Source organism: Xenopus laevis, chromosome 4L (genome assembly GCF_017654675.1).
Source record: "Xenopus laevis strain J_2021 chromosome 4L, Xenopus_laevis_v10.1, whole genome shotgun sequence".
Lineage (NCBI taxonomy): Eukaryota > Metazoa > Chordata > Amphibia > Anura > Pipidae > Xenopus > Xenopus laevis.
In genome coordinates, this window is record NC_054377.1 from 103,756,988 (window position 1) to 103,775,045 (window position 18,058).

General features: G+C 37.1%; 1 protein-coding gene across 1 annotated transcript in view; it reads right to left on the minus strand.

Moving 5' to 3' along the window:
• Positions 1–18,058, minus strand: part of LOC108713546 (dynamin-3) — a 162,969-nt gene that overhangs the window by 117,939 nt on the left and 26,972 nt on the right. Inside the window, exons 12-16 of the mRNA XM_041590555.1 lie at positions 16,954–17,024; positions 15,600–15,651; positions 12,453–12,499; positions 10,440–10,506; positions 4,465–4,578 (exon numbers count right to left, since the gene is read on the minus strand). Of these exons, the coding sequence (XP_041446489.1) occupies positions 4,465–4,578; positions 10,440–10,506; positions 12,453–12,499; positions 15,600–15,651; positions 16,954–17,024 (351 nt within the window). The remainder of the gene's footprint in view (positions 1–4,464; positions 4,579–10,439; positions 10,507–12,452; positions 12,500–15,599; positions 15,652–16,953; positions 17,025–18,058) is intronic.

An 18,058-nucleotide genomic window follows, 5' to 3' on the forward strand; every position in this document is an offset into this window, starting at 1 on the left:
TCCTTCGACTTCGAATATCAAAGTCGAAGGATTTACCTCAAGTAAATGGGCCCCATAGTGTTACATATGACACGCAGTCCTGTAACACAGGGGTAAAACATGGGGCAAGAAAGAGATTGGTGCTAGTCTAGTAAACTTTCTTTTGGAATAGTTAGTTAAAAAAAAGTTTTATACAATGACACTTCAACACAAGTTTACTTTCCTTAAGCGAATATATCGTACGTACACCATTTACCAAGTAATTTGAATTGTATCATTTTGGGATAAATTCCACTGGCCGACTCATTTATAAGTTAACCAGGATATTAAATTAAAATATATTAAAATAGGAAGCTGGGTGTTAGTACTAACAGATATATAAATGGCTATTCAATTCTTCACTAAATCACACACTTTTTTTGGTTTAAAATACACTAGAGACACTAGAAATCCCATTTTTCAGGTGAAGGCAGGAAGCAGAAATGTGGGTGCTTGGGTGCCCAATCTGGTGGGAATTCCACCAAGTACAGATCATCAGGAATCAGAGGGTGATTATGGTCAGTGTGATATTTGCAATGCTAGTGTTGTTTCTGATGATTCATGGGCCAGCAACCCTGGTAAAGAGAACAGCTGTGGCCATACAGGTGCCTTCACTCCAAGACATGCCAAGGAGCCCCCAGAGTTAGACCAGTGATACACTGGTACTGCATCCTTACCTCATTCACACAAGGTCAGGAGACTCGGTCAGAGCAGCAGGCAAGGCCCAGTCAATGGCTGCCAGTATGTCCCAGGAGGTGTCAGCAGGGGAAGCTATGCCAGGAGGGGGCCCTTGGGGAATAATAGTGGAAAGCCTGAGGGACCTCTTGGCATGATAAATACAGAGAGAGCAACAGTTATATACAGACGATTTTCTTCGGTGGACTCTGGTGGGTGGAGCAGATGGCGTGCCTGCAACCTCTGCAAGGGTTCCAGGGGTCCGTAACCTACCATTTTCTACCATTGAGCTAGATTCAGATATAATACTAAAGTTTAAAGTTTCAGTTTTGCTTCTTATGTCTTTCTAAAGCAGTTATGGGCACCTACTCTGTATAACTGTTCTAAATTTATACATTTAGTTGATACATTTCTTATGTTTGATATCATTTCTTATCTTTGGCAGCCATCTCAGGTCATTTTGCCTGGTCATGTGCTTTCAGAAAGTGCCTGCACTTGGATCTAACTGCTTTCTGGTAGGCTGTTGTTTCTCCTACTCAATGTTACTGAATGTGTCTCAGTGGGACCTGGATTTTAGTGCTGTTCTTATATCTACCAGGCAGCTGTTATCTTGTGTTAAGGAGCTGCTATCGGGTTACCTTCCCATTGTTCTGTTGTTAGGCTGCTGGGGGGTGGAAAGGAGGGGGTTGATAACACTCCAACTTGGAGTAAAGAGTGACTGAAGTTTATCAGAGCACACGTCACATGACTGGGGCAGCTGGGAAACTGACAATATGTCTATTCCCATGTCAGATTTCAAAAATAAATATAAAAAAATCTGTTTGCTCTTTTGAGAAACGGGTTTCAGTGCAGAATTCTGCTGGAGCAGCACTATTAACTGATATTATATCCCATGACAGTATCCCTTTAAATTTCAGTTTTGGAAGAATGGTAAAAAAAATACAAAATGGAAAGCAATTTTAAAAAGTATTTATTTATGATTGACAATCTGAAAACAACTAATCTGAAGAAAAAAGTGTTTGAAAGGTGAACAACCTCTTTAAGTTATCAAGCAGTTCGGGCTAGGGAATGCTGCCCGTTTTTGGGGCTCATGTCCAGTGATTATTATGGCAACATAGCCAACTGGTATTGACACAGGCTTGATGTGGGTGCAAGTTCCACAAGGTGGTAACATGGTTGCCTGGTTTAAATTGTGCATCTGACTCCCTTGGGTTGTTAGCATGTCAGACAGTCAAGGGGTTACTTTGGCAAGCATTCCTTTAAGGTATACTTCCGATACAAGGGGGGAAATTCACCAAAGGGTGAAGTGACTAACGTTAGCAAAAATTTGCCAGCATTTTGGCACTTCGCCGATATACTAAGGGTGCAGGCATAAATTCACTAGCTAAGGCAGGCAAATTTTCACTCTGGTGAATGGACGTAACTTGCGCCAGACTTGCCTTCGCCACCTCAGACCAGGCAAAGTGCAATAGAGTAGATAGGACTTCCTCCAAAAATTGTTGAAAATGTTTCTAAGTCCCAAAAAACGCTGGCGACTTTTCAGTTTTTTAGGGTGATAGGCTGCAAAAGATTGTAAATTTTTTTAGGGTACCTGGCTTCCCCCCTACATTTCATAACATATGGCAAATAAACTATACACTGGGCTCATGTGTAGGGCAATATAACAACTTTATTTTTTTAAGGTTTTGTGTAGTGTAATGTACTTGCTGCAACATATACATATACATTGAAATTTAACTTCCCACCGTATGCAAATTAGTTAACGCTAGTGCAGCTTCGCTTTGCTTGCCGAATTAACGCTAGCGAAACTTCACCATCGTTCAGCACCCTGGACGCAACTTCGCATTTCAGTGAATTAGCGTTGTCCTGGCGAATTTTTGCATGCCGAAGTGTGGCGATGTGAGCGAAGCCGTCGCTGCCGAATTTCCGCAGGTTAGTGAATTTGCCCCATATACTGTTTGATGTCCATTGTAAGTTTAACCATTGCTTATAATTTATCATGGTATTTGCATTTCTTAATATGTTCTTATTTGTTAATAAAAGCTGTGACTTTACAGTCCCAAGCTGGATGTATTAATTTCCTGTTTCTAAAAACAATACTAAAATACTTGGTGTGCATCTGAAAGAGCACACTTTAATAGTCAGCACTATATACAAAAAAAAGTTCCATCCCCTTACAAAATCAGAGATATTTTGGAGCGATTATGTTTATCAAAAGCAGCAATAAAGCAATGTCTTTAATTCTGATTCATGTTGTTTATAACTTTCAGTTATTTTAATCCCTGTTTCCTTATAATGTACACAGAGCAAATTACTTGTATGAAATAAGAGCTTTACAAGCCACCTAGGTTCAAAGCCCCATTTTAAATGCAGCACTTGCTCTGGACCCCCTTTTGCCTATAAAAAGGCTGTCACTCTTTGAATCAAATTATCTGCTATAACTATTCAAATAGTTTTGGAGAAACAAATAAATGTGGGCAGACCACCTCATCAAACAAATTCCCATGCTTATTTAATGTACACCCAATATTCATGGTGTGAGATTATACATTAGGCTGTGTTCAAATTACTTTAGACTTCTTCAATTGTGCCTAGCTGCATACAATGAATAATACTGAATGTGGCTGGTAAATTCTCCCTCTGAGGTGAAAATTTCTGTTGGGAAATTGTTTGAATTGGTTGCTTAACATATTTCAAATGTGCTGCTAAAATAAATATACCATTCTCCATCCTTTTTTACAACCAACTTGAAATACATGTTTCATTCACAGCAAATCCGGCAACTCCCTCTAGCAACCTTGTAGTTTAGAGCCCAATAGTTTGGGAACCTATGACTTAACTGCAAATAAAAAAATGTCTGGTAACAAAGGTGATGTAATCTATGTCATAACTTAATATAAACTGTATTCTAAATTGTCTTATACCACTTTTCTTATTCTTGATGAACTGTTGTCAATAACAGCTGTCCATTTTTCAAAGGGGGGGAAGGTATAACAATAACTCACTAAAAGTGGATGTAAAACTCCTTCAAGACTAAGTCAGCACCTTATTGGTACATGTTTGGGGCCCTTCTGACTGCGTACCCAACTGATGTCTGGGCAAAAATCATCTAGATATGTATTGGGCAGGTTAGGAAATTTCATTGAAGTTCTCCTCTGTCGAAAGGTCTAAATAGCCATTAGGAGCCAAAAGGGTGTATCAGCCTGCTTTGGCCTAGTGCATGGGTGGCCAAATTAGGAAAGTGCAAGTGATTTTTCTCATGTGTGCCAAGGATTACTTAGAGTGAATGCAATTCTGTTAATTATGAGTAGAGTCAAAAGCATACAGTCAGATACATAAAGCTAGTATACAAAAAGAAGCAGGGATTCACTTATAACTGGGTCTCAGACTTTGACTGCATTCTATATTCATCAAGAAAACTAATCGGCATTGCAAATGGCTTATGAATAACCCAATGCTTTATGCCAGGCACACCGATTCTGCTGGACCAACAGTCTTTTTCAAAGAAAAAGATATTATCGCTGAAACCTACAAAATGTTATTATGTATTTATTTATATATAGCACCACAAATCGACACTGTTTTCCAAGGTGTAAATGAAAACAGGGATAAGTAGCAGTTTGGATGAGGTTCCAACCCTGAAGATCTTATAATCTATTAATAGAAGAGGTGGGAAACTAGAACATCAGTCAAGTGTTTGCTGCAATTGTACAATTATAGAACTGTAATCATACAGGCAAAATAACAAAATATTCATGAAGCTTAACTTACTTCATCATCCTTATACCAGGAAAGGCTCTCTGCAGTTAGAATAAACCAGTAGTCCTTGGCTCCTCCTTTCATGATGCTGATGTTGCTAATTGTTAGCCAACCCTTTCGAATTACCTAGCCAAAATAAAAAGTTCATCACTATTTTTTCAAGTTTTTAAAAACATATATATATATTTCATTACAAAAACATCTTTATCATAGAAAAAAAAATATTTGTACCTACATTGCAGTGTCCTGGACATCTACCTACACTTAACAGTGTTCTTAAATTATAGGTCAGAATACAAAATGAACTGTAAGGATATGTAAATCTTAAAAAGAAAGGAAATGTACATAAGGTATTCTAAGCACTTTTGCACAATTTACATTAATTTGTTTTTTTGGTTTTAAAGCTCTTAAGCTGTTCATAAACTAATATAACACATTTTGTAACAACAGCTCCATCTGCTGGTTAGTTTTTATGCTATCGACTAACATGTGATAGTGTAAATGCACTATAGCCCTACATAATACTTGTGATATATATAGTGCAATAACTGCCCCATTGCTGCAGAGTATCACAAATCTGTTTTTGGTTTATTGATTATGATTTGGTTTACATGACCATCATATTTGATTTGATTGAGGAAGATCTAGCTGCTTTATAGCACTTCATCTGGTCTGAGGTGGCGAAGTCAACTCTGGCGAAAGAGGTAAAGTTCAGTAAAATCTGCACAGTGAATTTGCTGATGTAGCGGCCATTCGCTTGAGCGAAGATACCCCTGGCGATGGGGTCTAAAGCTGCGATAGCAACAGTCTGGTTCACTAGCGAATTAGCGATGTCCCTGCAGGTGGCAACGCTAGTGAATTGTCGCTATGATTAGCCACTTTGCTCTTTAGTAAATCTGCCCAAAGGTGTGGTTCTAAGGTCAGGTGTCCCTAAAAAGCATTGTCTGGACTGCACTGCATCCCAGTTGAGGTTTGGAATTTGTCAGAATCTGAACCTTTTTTTGGCAGGATTTGGCTGAATAAAAAATAACTATGTGCATTCCTACTCTTTTAAACTTGGCTATACATAGAGTGTGCTTTATAGTACAGGTCTGGGATCTGGAAACCTGTTATCCAGAAAGCTCAGAATTATGGCATGTCCATTTCCGATAGACTCAGTTTTAATCAAATACCTTAAATTTTAAAAAACAATATCCTTTTTCTCTGTAATAAAGACACAGTACAGTGCCAACTAAGATATAATTAATGCTCATTGAAGGCAAAACAGTCTATTGGGTTAATTTAATGTTTAAATTATTTTTTAGTAGACACGGTATGGTGACCCAAATCACGGAAAGATCCCTTATCCAGAAAACCCCAGGTCCCAAGCATTCTGGATAACAAGTCCCATACCTGTATTTCCTGTTCAATAACTAAATAAAGGGTTTTCAATAAACCAACGTTTTTACCTCCCTGTGGTATTGACTAATAATGATGCATGAATGTGTTTTAACTTTTATACACCATTTTCAACTTTGAGTATTCCCAATTATTAGATATTACTCTATGAGGAAATATGAACTTTGGAAAGTTTTTTTATTGAAAACCCTGCGTTTAGTTATCCCCAGCAACCTGGGCCCGCTCCTATGGAAGTGTGGGTACACTATCAGCCCGATGATCGAAGGCAGATGCAGAAAGTTGTGCAGTCCATGTGGCAGGGGGAATATTGGAGTTTGCCAGGTTTGGCAGCATCGGGTATAGAGCTTATGTCCATGGGGTGGGGCATCCCTGGTGGGCCCCGGACACCCCAGTCAGACACTGGATGCTGGTGTTGAAGGGGCTCCTCTTGGGGCATGGATAGTGCTACATTTTTAGCTGAAATGAATTCTAAAGGACTGTAGACAGTAAGTGCACCAGAAGAATTGATGGCACACTTTGAATGACAGCTTGGCATACTAACCTAATGTGATAACTAGCACAAATAATAAAAATTCTCAACTTTGGCCCTTTTTTGCAATTGTGACTTTACTATTCATCTACTGAGTGTTTAAAAATATAACAAAATTGAGTTGTACAGCTATTTATACTAGGGATGCACCGAATCCACTATTTTGGATTTGGCCGAACCCCCGAATACTTCACGAAAGATTCGGCCCAATACCGAACTGAATCCAAACCCTAATTTTCATATGCAAATTATGGGTGGGAAGGGGAAAACATTTTTTACTTCCTTGTTTTGTGACAAAAAGTCAAGCAATTTCCCTCCTCACACCTAATTTGCATATGCAAATTAGGATTCAGATTCGGCGAGGCAGAACGATTCGGCCGAATCCCGAACCGAATCCTGGATTCGGTGCAACCATAATTTATACATATTGTAATCAGGGCCGCTCCTGCCATGAGGCATGATGAGAACTTTGCTTCAGGGGGTATGGAGCAGCCAGTTACCAGGAGCGGCAAAAAACTGCATTAAAGAAAATGAAAGAAAACTAATGAACACAATTCATGGTGAGAAATTTCTCACCATGAATTGTATTCATTCATTTTCTTTCTCCTTTTTATCACACTATAATCACGGCACATGGTTGTTGCAATACAATATAACTCTTCTGATCTGTTCTTTTTATACAATAAGATATAACCAATAAGACTTAAGGTATGAAGAACTAAATTATGGAAAGACCCCTTAACCCTTAAGTCCCAAGCATTCTGGAAAACAGGTCCCATACATGTATTTATAAAAATAGAAAAGAACATAGACAAATTTGCACCTAAACCATTTTCAACATTTAGGGGCAGATTTATCAAAGTGTGAAATCAAAGCTTGTCACATTAAAAATAACCCAATGTCTAATAATCCTGTTGGATTTTTAGAAGCATATTTATAAATGGGTTAAAGTTCACCTTTTGATATGCATCTAAAAATCCCATAGGAATTCATAGAAACGTTTTATTGAGAGGAAAGAATGACCCAAAATATTGCACCATCCCATCCCATAATCTCGTCTGTTTTGAGCATGATTAATTTATAAGCATCTGGGGATTTTACACCATTTTTTCTGGTCCGCTGGAAAATGTAAAATGGGGTTCTACATACATATATATATATATATATATATATATATATATATATATATATATATATATATATATATATATATATATATATATATATATAATGATGAAGGGTCAGCACACTCATTTAAATCTTGTGAACGAAGTGTTTATTTGTAACACAGCAGTGTTACAAATAAACACTTAGTTCACAAGATTTAAATGAGTGTGCTGATCCTTCATCATTCTGCATTTACCATATTGATTGTGCACCTCAGTCTCATAAGGAATTGTGTGCAGATTGTGTACTGTTATATATATATATATATATTATACATATATATATATATATATATATATATATATATATATATATATATATATATATATATATATATATATATATATAATCATCAAAGGATGGACCAGAACTTATGCAACAGTAGCTAGAATAGGAGATAATATTGCAACTGTCAGCAGGGTCCTTGACAGGATGAGTGAAAAAATAACACTGTTCCTTCCTGCTCGGTTCCAGAGCTGAACTGAATTGGCTTTACATATGTGAAAAAAGCAAAAAAGGAAGAGAGAGTGATAGATTATTTAAACTCGTAAAAACAACCCTTCCCTTGATCAACAGGTCAACAGGAAAACAAGATTTTTCTATTGTTGAGAAAGCAGTTGTGCCGTCTGAATCATCACTTTCAAACTCTGCAATGTCCAAAAAAACCCCCTCAGTAATACAGTAATACAAAGTAATGCAAAGGCTCAACTTTCAGTGTAGGGCACAAAATACTTGGCTTCATTAACAGATGCCTGTATTTAGAGGAGTTACAAGCATGCTTTTCTGGAACCTGCTTATGAATCCTACCACCCAAAAGTCTAACAAAAACATAGTTAATAAAATGTTTCAAAGACAAATTACTATTCATGGTGGGGTGGTAGTAATGTACTGTATAATTTTCTCCCAAAATTTCTCCATAACAGAAGGGCCACCAAGTAGCCAATGCTTAAACTTCTATACATCTTACTAATACGGATATCAGTTAGCAATAGGTTTGCTACCTGTCGGCCTGTCTGGATTTAATCAAGTTAACTGAAGTGAATGGTGAGGCAATCAACCAATCACTGATTACCATGCCAGAAACCCACCCTCTGATGGCATAGACCCATCTTGAAACATCACCCGATTCCACCCCTGATGTCTTCTGTCCCGCTCACTGTCCAGACTTCCCCACCACAAAAGGTGGCAAACCAAGTTAGAGACCAAAATGGCAATTTGTGTCAATGCATGAAATGGCATTAGAATCGGATTAATTAGTTAGTTGCATATAAAGGAGGCAAAAGAAGCCCTGGTAGGTGATAAACCCAGTGCTGCCTTGTATCGTTGCCCTTCTTTTAGAAAAGCACAAACCAGCATTTTTGATGCAATGTGCAAGTACTAAAGAGCATGTACAGACACAAAATACCTTTGAGAATATATACACATATATATACAGGTATGGGACCTGTTATACAGAATGCTCAAGCCATGGGATTTTTCAAATAATAGAACTTTACGTAATTTGGATCTAAGTCTACTAGAAAATCAAGTAAACATAATTTTTATTACATTTTCCCCCTACAGTTCTACAGCTGATATTCACAGTTACTGCTTAGGCACTTCCTGCCCTGTTAACATGAAGTCATTATGAGCATTGATAAAGACAATTGATATGTAAAAATGATGTTGTTATATAATTTAAAACAAAAATATACAATGATCAGAGGGTTTCTAAGATATTTACATTTTTACATGTAGAGATAGAGATAAGAAATGATACTATTTCAAAAGATGTCCAGAAATCTGACAATAGTAGGAAGGAAAGTAATTTGTGGAACACAATATCAGCATTATTCCATCTGTGTATTTTTAGGTAGAAAAAGGTTTTGTTAGTTGCAACTCAGTAAAACAAATCATCTGTTGACCAAGTCTGAAGTCAAAAATCAGAGATATTTTCTATTTATTTCCTCAAAAGGGGCAGTCTCTGTTTGCTAAGAATATCAGCAACATTACACACAGGATAAAAGTGTGTGTGTATATATATATATATATACACACATATATATATATATATATATATATATATATATATATATATATATATATATATATATATATATATATATATATATATATATATATATATATATATATATAGATATGGGTTCATTAAATCATAGATGCTGTTTTTAAAAAAAGAGTATAATAATGTAATGTTTTTTAAACTATTTAAGTGACACATGGGCAGATTTCCATTATTGCACCTGAGCAGTAACCAATGGCAAACAATCACATTGTTTCTGAAGTACCATATAGAGATTATACATCATGCACATCTGCCCCTGCCCCAGTCTATGGGCCCTATCACATTCACACACAGTAGGGACAATTTTATCCGGAGCCAATTAGTCTACCTGTATGTTTTTTGGAGTGTGGGAGAAGATCGGAGTACCCACAGGAAAACCATGAATGCATTGGAAGAACATAAAACTCCTTGAAGTGCCAAAGCCGGAATCAAACTGATGACCCCAGTGCTGCAAAGCAGAAGTGAGACTCACTGAGCCACTGTGCTGCAGTGTTGTTATCTTATTGCCTCTGCAATGGTACCTTGAATTATGTGGCACATTTCCACAAGTGATGTTTAGGGCACATGACATATTAACATAGATGCAGTGAAATGTAAGCATGACTAAGTTACAGATATTGCCAGATTTTATTGATCCTTCTTAGAATGTTGGCATGTCTGTGGCCAGACTTAGAAATGAAATTGAAAGGGGAGTATTAAATCTCATGTGCCAAAAGCTACAACATTCAGCCCCTGTAACTAGTATCAACATTGTGAATATCCACAAGACCTATAAGTAGTTATTTCTAGTGCTATATAGTAAAACCAGAATGGGAGTAGCCACCTTACCACACAAAAAGCACGGTTAGGGGATGCTCGAGGAAGGTCTTCAGGTTCCTGGGTCTTGGTACAAGTGCTACGGGGAAAAAACATTGATACTGTAGTCTATTCTGTGACTTTATAAAAACAATAATGGCAGATGAGGCGGACTGTTAATAGGATCACTGTACAAGTAACCTAGAAACTACTTTTCCTGGTAAAAAAGACCATGAAAACCGGATATAGAAACATTATTCATTTGCAAGCATTAATCTGTCAAACTATTTGCCTAAACACATCTCCTAAACGATGTGTCTCATTTACAAGCACTATTTGACTATTTCATTAATGACTTAAGGGAGAGTATTATAAGTAATGTATCAGTGTTTGCATATCACACAAACTTTGCAGCCCAATTAATTCCATCTAGGATGTGGCATTCTTGCAACAGGATTTTGACAAACTGCCAATCTGGGCTGCTAAGTGGCAGATAAGATTCATTCATTTGCAGCATTTATCTGTAAGACTATTTGCCTAAACATACCTCCTAAATGATGTGTCTCATTTCCAAGCATTTCTTTTAATAGGTTCTTATTGAAGTGCTAAAATTTCTGCGCCTGGCACATGCAAAAAATGTACTTTGTTGTAACTTCTAAAAACAGAAACTACAAGTACCATAATACTCAAAATACATTTAATACTTCACACACCAATCAGGCATAAATCTGTATCCTTTAAAATAATTAAATGTTATTTCCAAAGTAAAAAAAAAAAATGATTTTAATTTTTATTTGCCAGGAATGGTGATAACAAGAGGATATGCAAGCCTAGCCTTTTTCCTGACAATGTATATGACAAGAATAATAGTCTAATAGTTTCTGGGGTGATTACTAGTAAGTCTGAGAAGTCACTCTATCGGTGGTATGGGGAGAGACTGGGTGCAATGTACAACTAAGTATGGTGACTCCATATATATGGGGGTTACATGTGAGTGCCCCACAAGAAAAAATAACTCCAACAAACTATATGGCAAACCAAAATGCTATTTGTCTGATATGTATTCATCATTTAAGGCACTATGGGTATGTCATAATTACTAAAGGCCTGAGTTAGGGCCAGCAATTAAACTATCTACATTGCATCTAGATCTATGCCACAAATATACTATTTAACTGAGCTTACATGGATTTAGGAGTTCAACATAATTAATTCCATTAGTACAGTAACATTTAACACTCAACAGTTAAGTCCCCCTGTAATTCAGAGAGGAGTTGTGGACTTCAAGAAGTCATTAAAGCAAACCAGTGTTCTTCAAATCAAAGACAGGATATATCTCATCCTTGACAAAGCACAGTATTAAAGAATAAACATGTAACATTTATGATACTGATGTATAGCTGTGAAATGAATTGTGGAGCTCTCTTAACTGTTAGCTGGGACATTTATTGGGTACTATGAGACAAGTTTGGTAAACATGACCAGTTTCCCAACATAATATGGTGTGGATAAGCATTGCAATGTGCTTTTGCTAGCTTGTTATTAAAGGAGAAGGAAAGGCTAAAATGAAGTAAGCTTTATCATAAAGGTCTATATAAATACACCAGTAAACCCTCAAATAATGCTGCCCTGAGTCCCCTGTCTTCTATTGTATATACATGGACTTCTGTATCAGACTTCCTGTCTTCATCTTAAACCTCCAGGGCTCGGCATGAGCATACTCAGTTTGCTCCTCTCTTCCCCTCAATTTCCTGCTGTAATCTGAGCCCAGAGCTATGTGGGAGCAGGGAGAGACTCAGGCAGGAACTGATGTCACAGCAAGCTAAAATGGCAGCTGCTATCCTAAACAAACAGAGAGAGCTTCTAGATCTGTTTACTCAGGTATGATAAAGCATTCTGCAGAATTAATATAGTTTTATAGCTTGCACTATTTTGGCTAATCTATTGGCAATAAACTGCTTCAGTAGGTTTCCTTCTCCTTCAACAAAGAAAATATCTTGCCATGTTTTCAGATGAGGTTAAAGTAAATGCAACAGTAAAGCTTACGGTATGGTAGCTCGCACTGTTTGCTTTGAAGGTGGCTGATTCATTCCCTAGAATAGTTGAACAAATGATATACAGAATTAAGCATAACATTTTTACATTGCAAGCTTTAGTCTACTGTTTCTTAACCCTGGGTTGCAAAAGTTCGTTCAAATTCTAATTTAGAATCAAGAGTTTTGGGAATTGCAGTTCCTCAGCATTGAGGAACCCAAGGTTTAGAAAGTTTAGGTTTTGTTTTTTTACATTTTATACGAAAACCTGAAATGTTAAAGAGGTAGTTCACCTTTACATTAACTGTTAGTATGATGTAGACAGTGATATTCTGAGACAATTTACAATTGGTCTTCATTTTTTGTTTTTGGTGAATTTTGAAGTATTAAGCATTTTGTTCAGCAGCACTCCAGTTTCGAATTTTAGCAGCTATATTGGTGCTAGGGTCCATGTTACCCTAGTAACCAGACAGTGGTTTGAATGAGAGACTGAAAGATGAGTGGGAATATAAGTATAAGCCAGAGCCAGAACAACAAGTAAGGGTGACCAATGCACTACTCGACAACTTTCACTAAGCCTTCCTCTAACTCTTCCCCAACTAAGTGGCAGCTAAGCGTGTAGCAACTAAGCGCAGGACCAGAATTGGAGGTATGTGCCTAGGGTCCTAATGTCCCCTTCACCACGGCACCGAGACGTATGCCTCTTCTGCCTACACCTAGTTCTGGCACTGACTTAAGCAATAAAATGTAACAATAACAATAAAATTGTAGCCTCACAGAACTAAAGGGCGAAGTGGCAAACGCTGGCGACAATTCGCCAGCTTTACCGCCCACAGGGACATCGTAGATTTACTAACGAACGCAGGCGCCAATTCGCCAGCAAAAGAGATTCGCTCTTTTGCACTCTATCGCCAGACGAAAATTCGCTCTGGTGAATGGACGTTATTCCACAAATTCACTAAAATGTGGATTTTGCTGAACGTTACCTCTTTCGCCAGACTTGCCATTGCCAGCTCAGACCAGGCAAAGTGCAATGGAGTGCATAGATCTTCCTCAATCCTACATCATATTCTGAGTGGAAAAAGCATCAAAGTTCAAAAAACGCTGGTGTCTTTTCCTACAAAAGTCCTTAAAAAAATTTTTTGGGTAACCGGTTTCCCCCATACATTTTCTAAAAAATAGAACATTAATTATACAGTGGGCTCGTGTGTAGGGCATTATAACAACTCTATTGTCTTAGTTAAGGTTCCCTGGACATGTGTAATTAACAGTGGAAATTTTATGAATTTGCTGCAACATATAACATAAAGACGTCCATTCAACTTTAAATTTCCCACTGTATGCAAATTAACCTGAGCGCAAGACCTCTAGCGAATTTGGGCTAGGCAGAAATCAACGCTAGCGCAACTTCGCTTTGAATTGCTCGCATTGCTGAAGTAAAGTTAGCGGAAAGTTGCCAGCGTTCGGCACCCACGGCGAAACTCCGCATTTTAGTGAATTAGCGTTGTCTGAGCAAATTTTCGTCTACCGAGGTGTAGCAAATCGTGCAAAGCAGTCGCTGGCAACTTTTCGCTGATTCGTGAATCTGCCCCTTAGTCTTTCAGCTCCTGGAGTCGGTGACCCCATTTGAAAGCTGGAAAGAGGCAGGCAAATAAAACTATAACAAAAAATAAAGACCATTTGAAAATTGGCTAAGAAAAAAGTTTTTTTATACAAACAAAAAGTTAATTTAAAGGTGAGCTGCCCCTTAAATAAACTGCAGAGAATCAAGTCTGGCAGTAGAATGTATTCCAAACGTGAATTCCTTTTCCTTGGCTATACTATATTTGTCTTTGAGTTTTGAGGAGGTAATAAAAAAGGAAATATTCTTACTAACTATAAGCATGTTTCTAACCAGGACTATACACAACCACAGAGGTATTTGCACAAGAGTCATAAGTGTACTTACTAATTCAAAATTGCCATAGCTTGTAATCACAAATAAGACATTTTTTACAAATCTTAAACATAAAAAATAGCTATTACATGTCTCAACACACACAAACCAATAGTGTCAGTATGATAACTGTGCATGGAGTATGCCTTCAGGATTTAGGAATAATCAACAAGTATTGTTTTATAAAAGTATTTCTTCTGGTATCAAACAAAGTCTACCAGTAAAACCAAAGGCTGGAACTCCAATAGCCAGTTTGTTAGCCAGGTCTAGCAATAATATTTATTATGCGTCAGTATTTCAATGCTCCAGAGTAAAAATGGATTTCTGATATTGCCCTGAATACGTGTTTGTGCAGATGTGAGCCTATGTTTTAATTTATCCCTTTAGTTCATAATTTGCAGGGCTATCGGCAAAAGCAGATTACATACTGAAATAAAAATATGGAGAATAAATGTACAGTTTAGATGGCTGCTTTAGTTTATTTACTAGATTTATTTGCAATTTCCAGTTTTATGTCAATTAATGTCAAGACCTTAAAGGATAGTAATCGTATTTAAACACATAGGGGGTCATTTATCAACACTGGGCAAATTTGCCCATGGGCAGTAACCCATATAAATGCTAATCAGTGATTGGTTGCTATAGGTAACTGCCCATGGGCAAATCTGGCCAGTGCTGATAAATTAGCCCCATGCAGATTTATCAAAGGTTGAATTTTGAAGTTATGTGAATTTTTTTTTTAACTCTAATAAATTCAAATGTACTCACAACTCGAATGGGTGGTTATTTATGAACGTCTAGTATTCGGTCGAATACGAACGACCCGAAAATTAAATTAAATTTGAATCGAGTTTTCCCTCCGAAAAAAACTCAAATGTCAGGAAGGCAATTAATATCTTCAAATGGTTCAACGGATCTCTGCCATTGACTTGTAAATTAACTCGTCAGGTTTTAGGTGGCAAATATTTGAATTAGAACTGTTTCCAGGGTCGAGGTGTGATAAATCTCACATTCTAATTTAAATTAGAGTTGGTGGTTTAAAACTCAAATTTGTGAGTCTTGACCAAAAAAAAAAAAATGAAAATTCACAACCAAATTTACCATTCGAACCTTAATAAATCTGCCCCATAGTCTGACTTCATCATCTTTCATTAATCTCAAATAGATTACTGTCATTCTTATTTTCCATGAAGTACATGAAATGAAAATGATTAATAATAGTACCTGGTTTCCTATTGGAGTTTTCTTCTGAAGCAGGCTGCATCTTTGTTGAGCGCTAGCAAATGACAATGAAGTTCAGTGATTAGTCATTTGTATCTACATATATATATATTTACATTAATATGTACCTTAAAAACATTCCATTTATCATTTCGTATTCAGGCTGACTACCAAACGTAAATTTTGCAAAGTTTTACAAATCCTTTGACCCTGAATCTCCTTGACATCACATATTTGTACTTTTTTAATCCCTGACCCAACAAATGCAGTGTGCATAGGGGAGGCTGCGATACAATGTTCATTGCCTAAATATCTTGCTTTTGTAAGGGAAACTGAAATAATCTCCTAAAGTATAATTCAAATAGTGGGGCATATTTATATAAAAGACATGGAAAGGAAAATTCACTATCAGGGTGCCAAAATGTTAGCCGTCCCCCCCCCCCCAGCGAAAATGAAAGTGTTTTTCTTGATCAGTTAGTCCTTTTCAGAGAAAATTGCACTGGCCCCTGAATCTTTCCAATGAAGAGCTACACAGACATCTTAGTTTTTATTCCCAGGGATCCCTTGTGTAGGCTTTGGCTTCCAAACTTGCAGCATACTTAAAGTAGAACATTTTAATATACTGCATTTGCAGAAGCCCAAGCCTACTAAATATATCCCATGGGCAGATTTTGGGATCCTGTGCCCCTAGACTAGGCTGAACACTTAATACATACATAGTTGCATAGTTAAATTGGGTCGAAAAAAGACCAAAGTCCATCAAGTTCAACCCCCTCCAAATGAATCCTAGTGCACAAACCTACACAATCATACTGACCCTTCCATATACTCACATAAACTCTGATCTATCTATCTATAGTATGCACTGCATACTCCAGATAAGGCCTTACCATGGACCTATAAAGAGGCATAATTATGTTTTCATCCCTTGTGCTTCCCTCAAACTGTATAAGATTTCTATTCAAGCACATGCTTTGGTTTCAAAAGTTTTTAGTAAGTCTGAGCTCACAAATTCTAAGTGAGTAAATGCAACCGAAAAGACCAGAGAAATTTCCAGTACCATAGTACACAGTAAGTTAGGTTGAAAAAAGGCACACGCCCATCAGGTTCAACCTTAAGTCTGTATTTAACCTGCCTAACTGCTAGCTGATAAATTGTTAAATCTTTTTAATTCTTGATCTGCTAGGAAACTTTTGATTGGTTGAGATCAATATCACAATACCTTTTCATTTCATTTGATAAATCTGCCCTTACATATATATATATATATATATATATATATATATATATATATATATATATATTTATTTTTCCGCACAATTAGATATTTGTTAATCTGGTGTTACAGAAAACTTACTTTACGAACCCAATGAAGTCTTCATGATTTGTGTTGATGTAAGATAGCTGCATTTCAATCATGAGTAGAACCTTTAGAAAATACAAAGGATGGTGATTAAAAAGATTTCCCTCATCTGTAGTTGTTATAAAGTAGACTTGCATAACTGTGTCAATGTTTTCTTTGTAACAGTCACAGCAGAAACAATGCATTAAATAAGGTGAAATAATATCAAGATTAATGTGGGCATTTGTGTAGTAAGAATTCATGTAGGAAAATTCTGTATAGTAAAGGATAGGGATGTATTGAACGGCGGAAAAAATGTTCGCGAACATATTCGCGAACTTGCGTCAAAAAATGCGAACAGTTCGCGAACGTCGCGAACCCCATAGACTTCAATGGGAAGGCGAATTTTAAAAGCTAGAAAAGAAATTTCTGGCCAGAAAAATGATTTTAAAGTTGTTTAAAGGGTGCAACGACCTGGACAGTGGCATGCCAGAGGGGGATCAAGGGCAAAAATGTATCTGAAAAATACATTGTTGACACAGCGCTGCGTTTTGTGCTGTAAAGGGCAGAAATCACACTACGTCACTCAGGTGATGTTTCTGGACACGGAATGTGAAAAAGCTCACACAGCTAGGCGGCAGTTGTTTGAAGAACACACTGGGCAAACAATGTCTGCAAGGTCAACGTATACACTACAGCAGTGGATACGGAATATATTATTGCTGCTTGGAAAACGTCACTCAGGTGGTGTTTCTGGAGACGGTATTATTATTGATATTTAGACAGAATGTGAACAAGCTCACACAGCTAGGTGGCAGTTGTTTGAAGAACACACTGGGCAAACAATGCCTGCAAGTGCACTACTATGAAGAACAGCAAACAGCACTGGACACGTTAAAGAACAGTAAGATAAGTAAAATAAAATAATATATATATGTATATTAAAAAAAAAATTACTCTGGTTGGTGCTGAACTACTAGGAGCAGCACACCAGTCCCACTCCCCAACACAGCTAGACTAATAGCACTGGGCTCTTATAGTAGCAAAGTAAAAAAACAAAAAAAAAATAAAATCAGTCCTTATAAGGACTATTGGGTTACAGGCAGCAGTCAGCAGATGA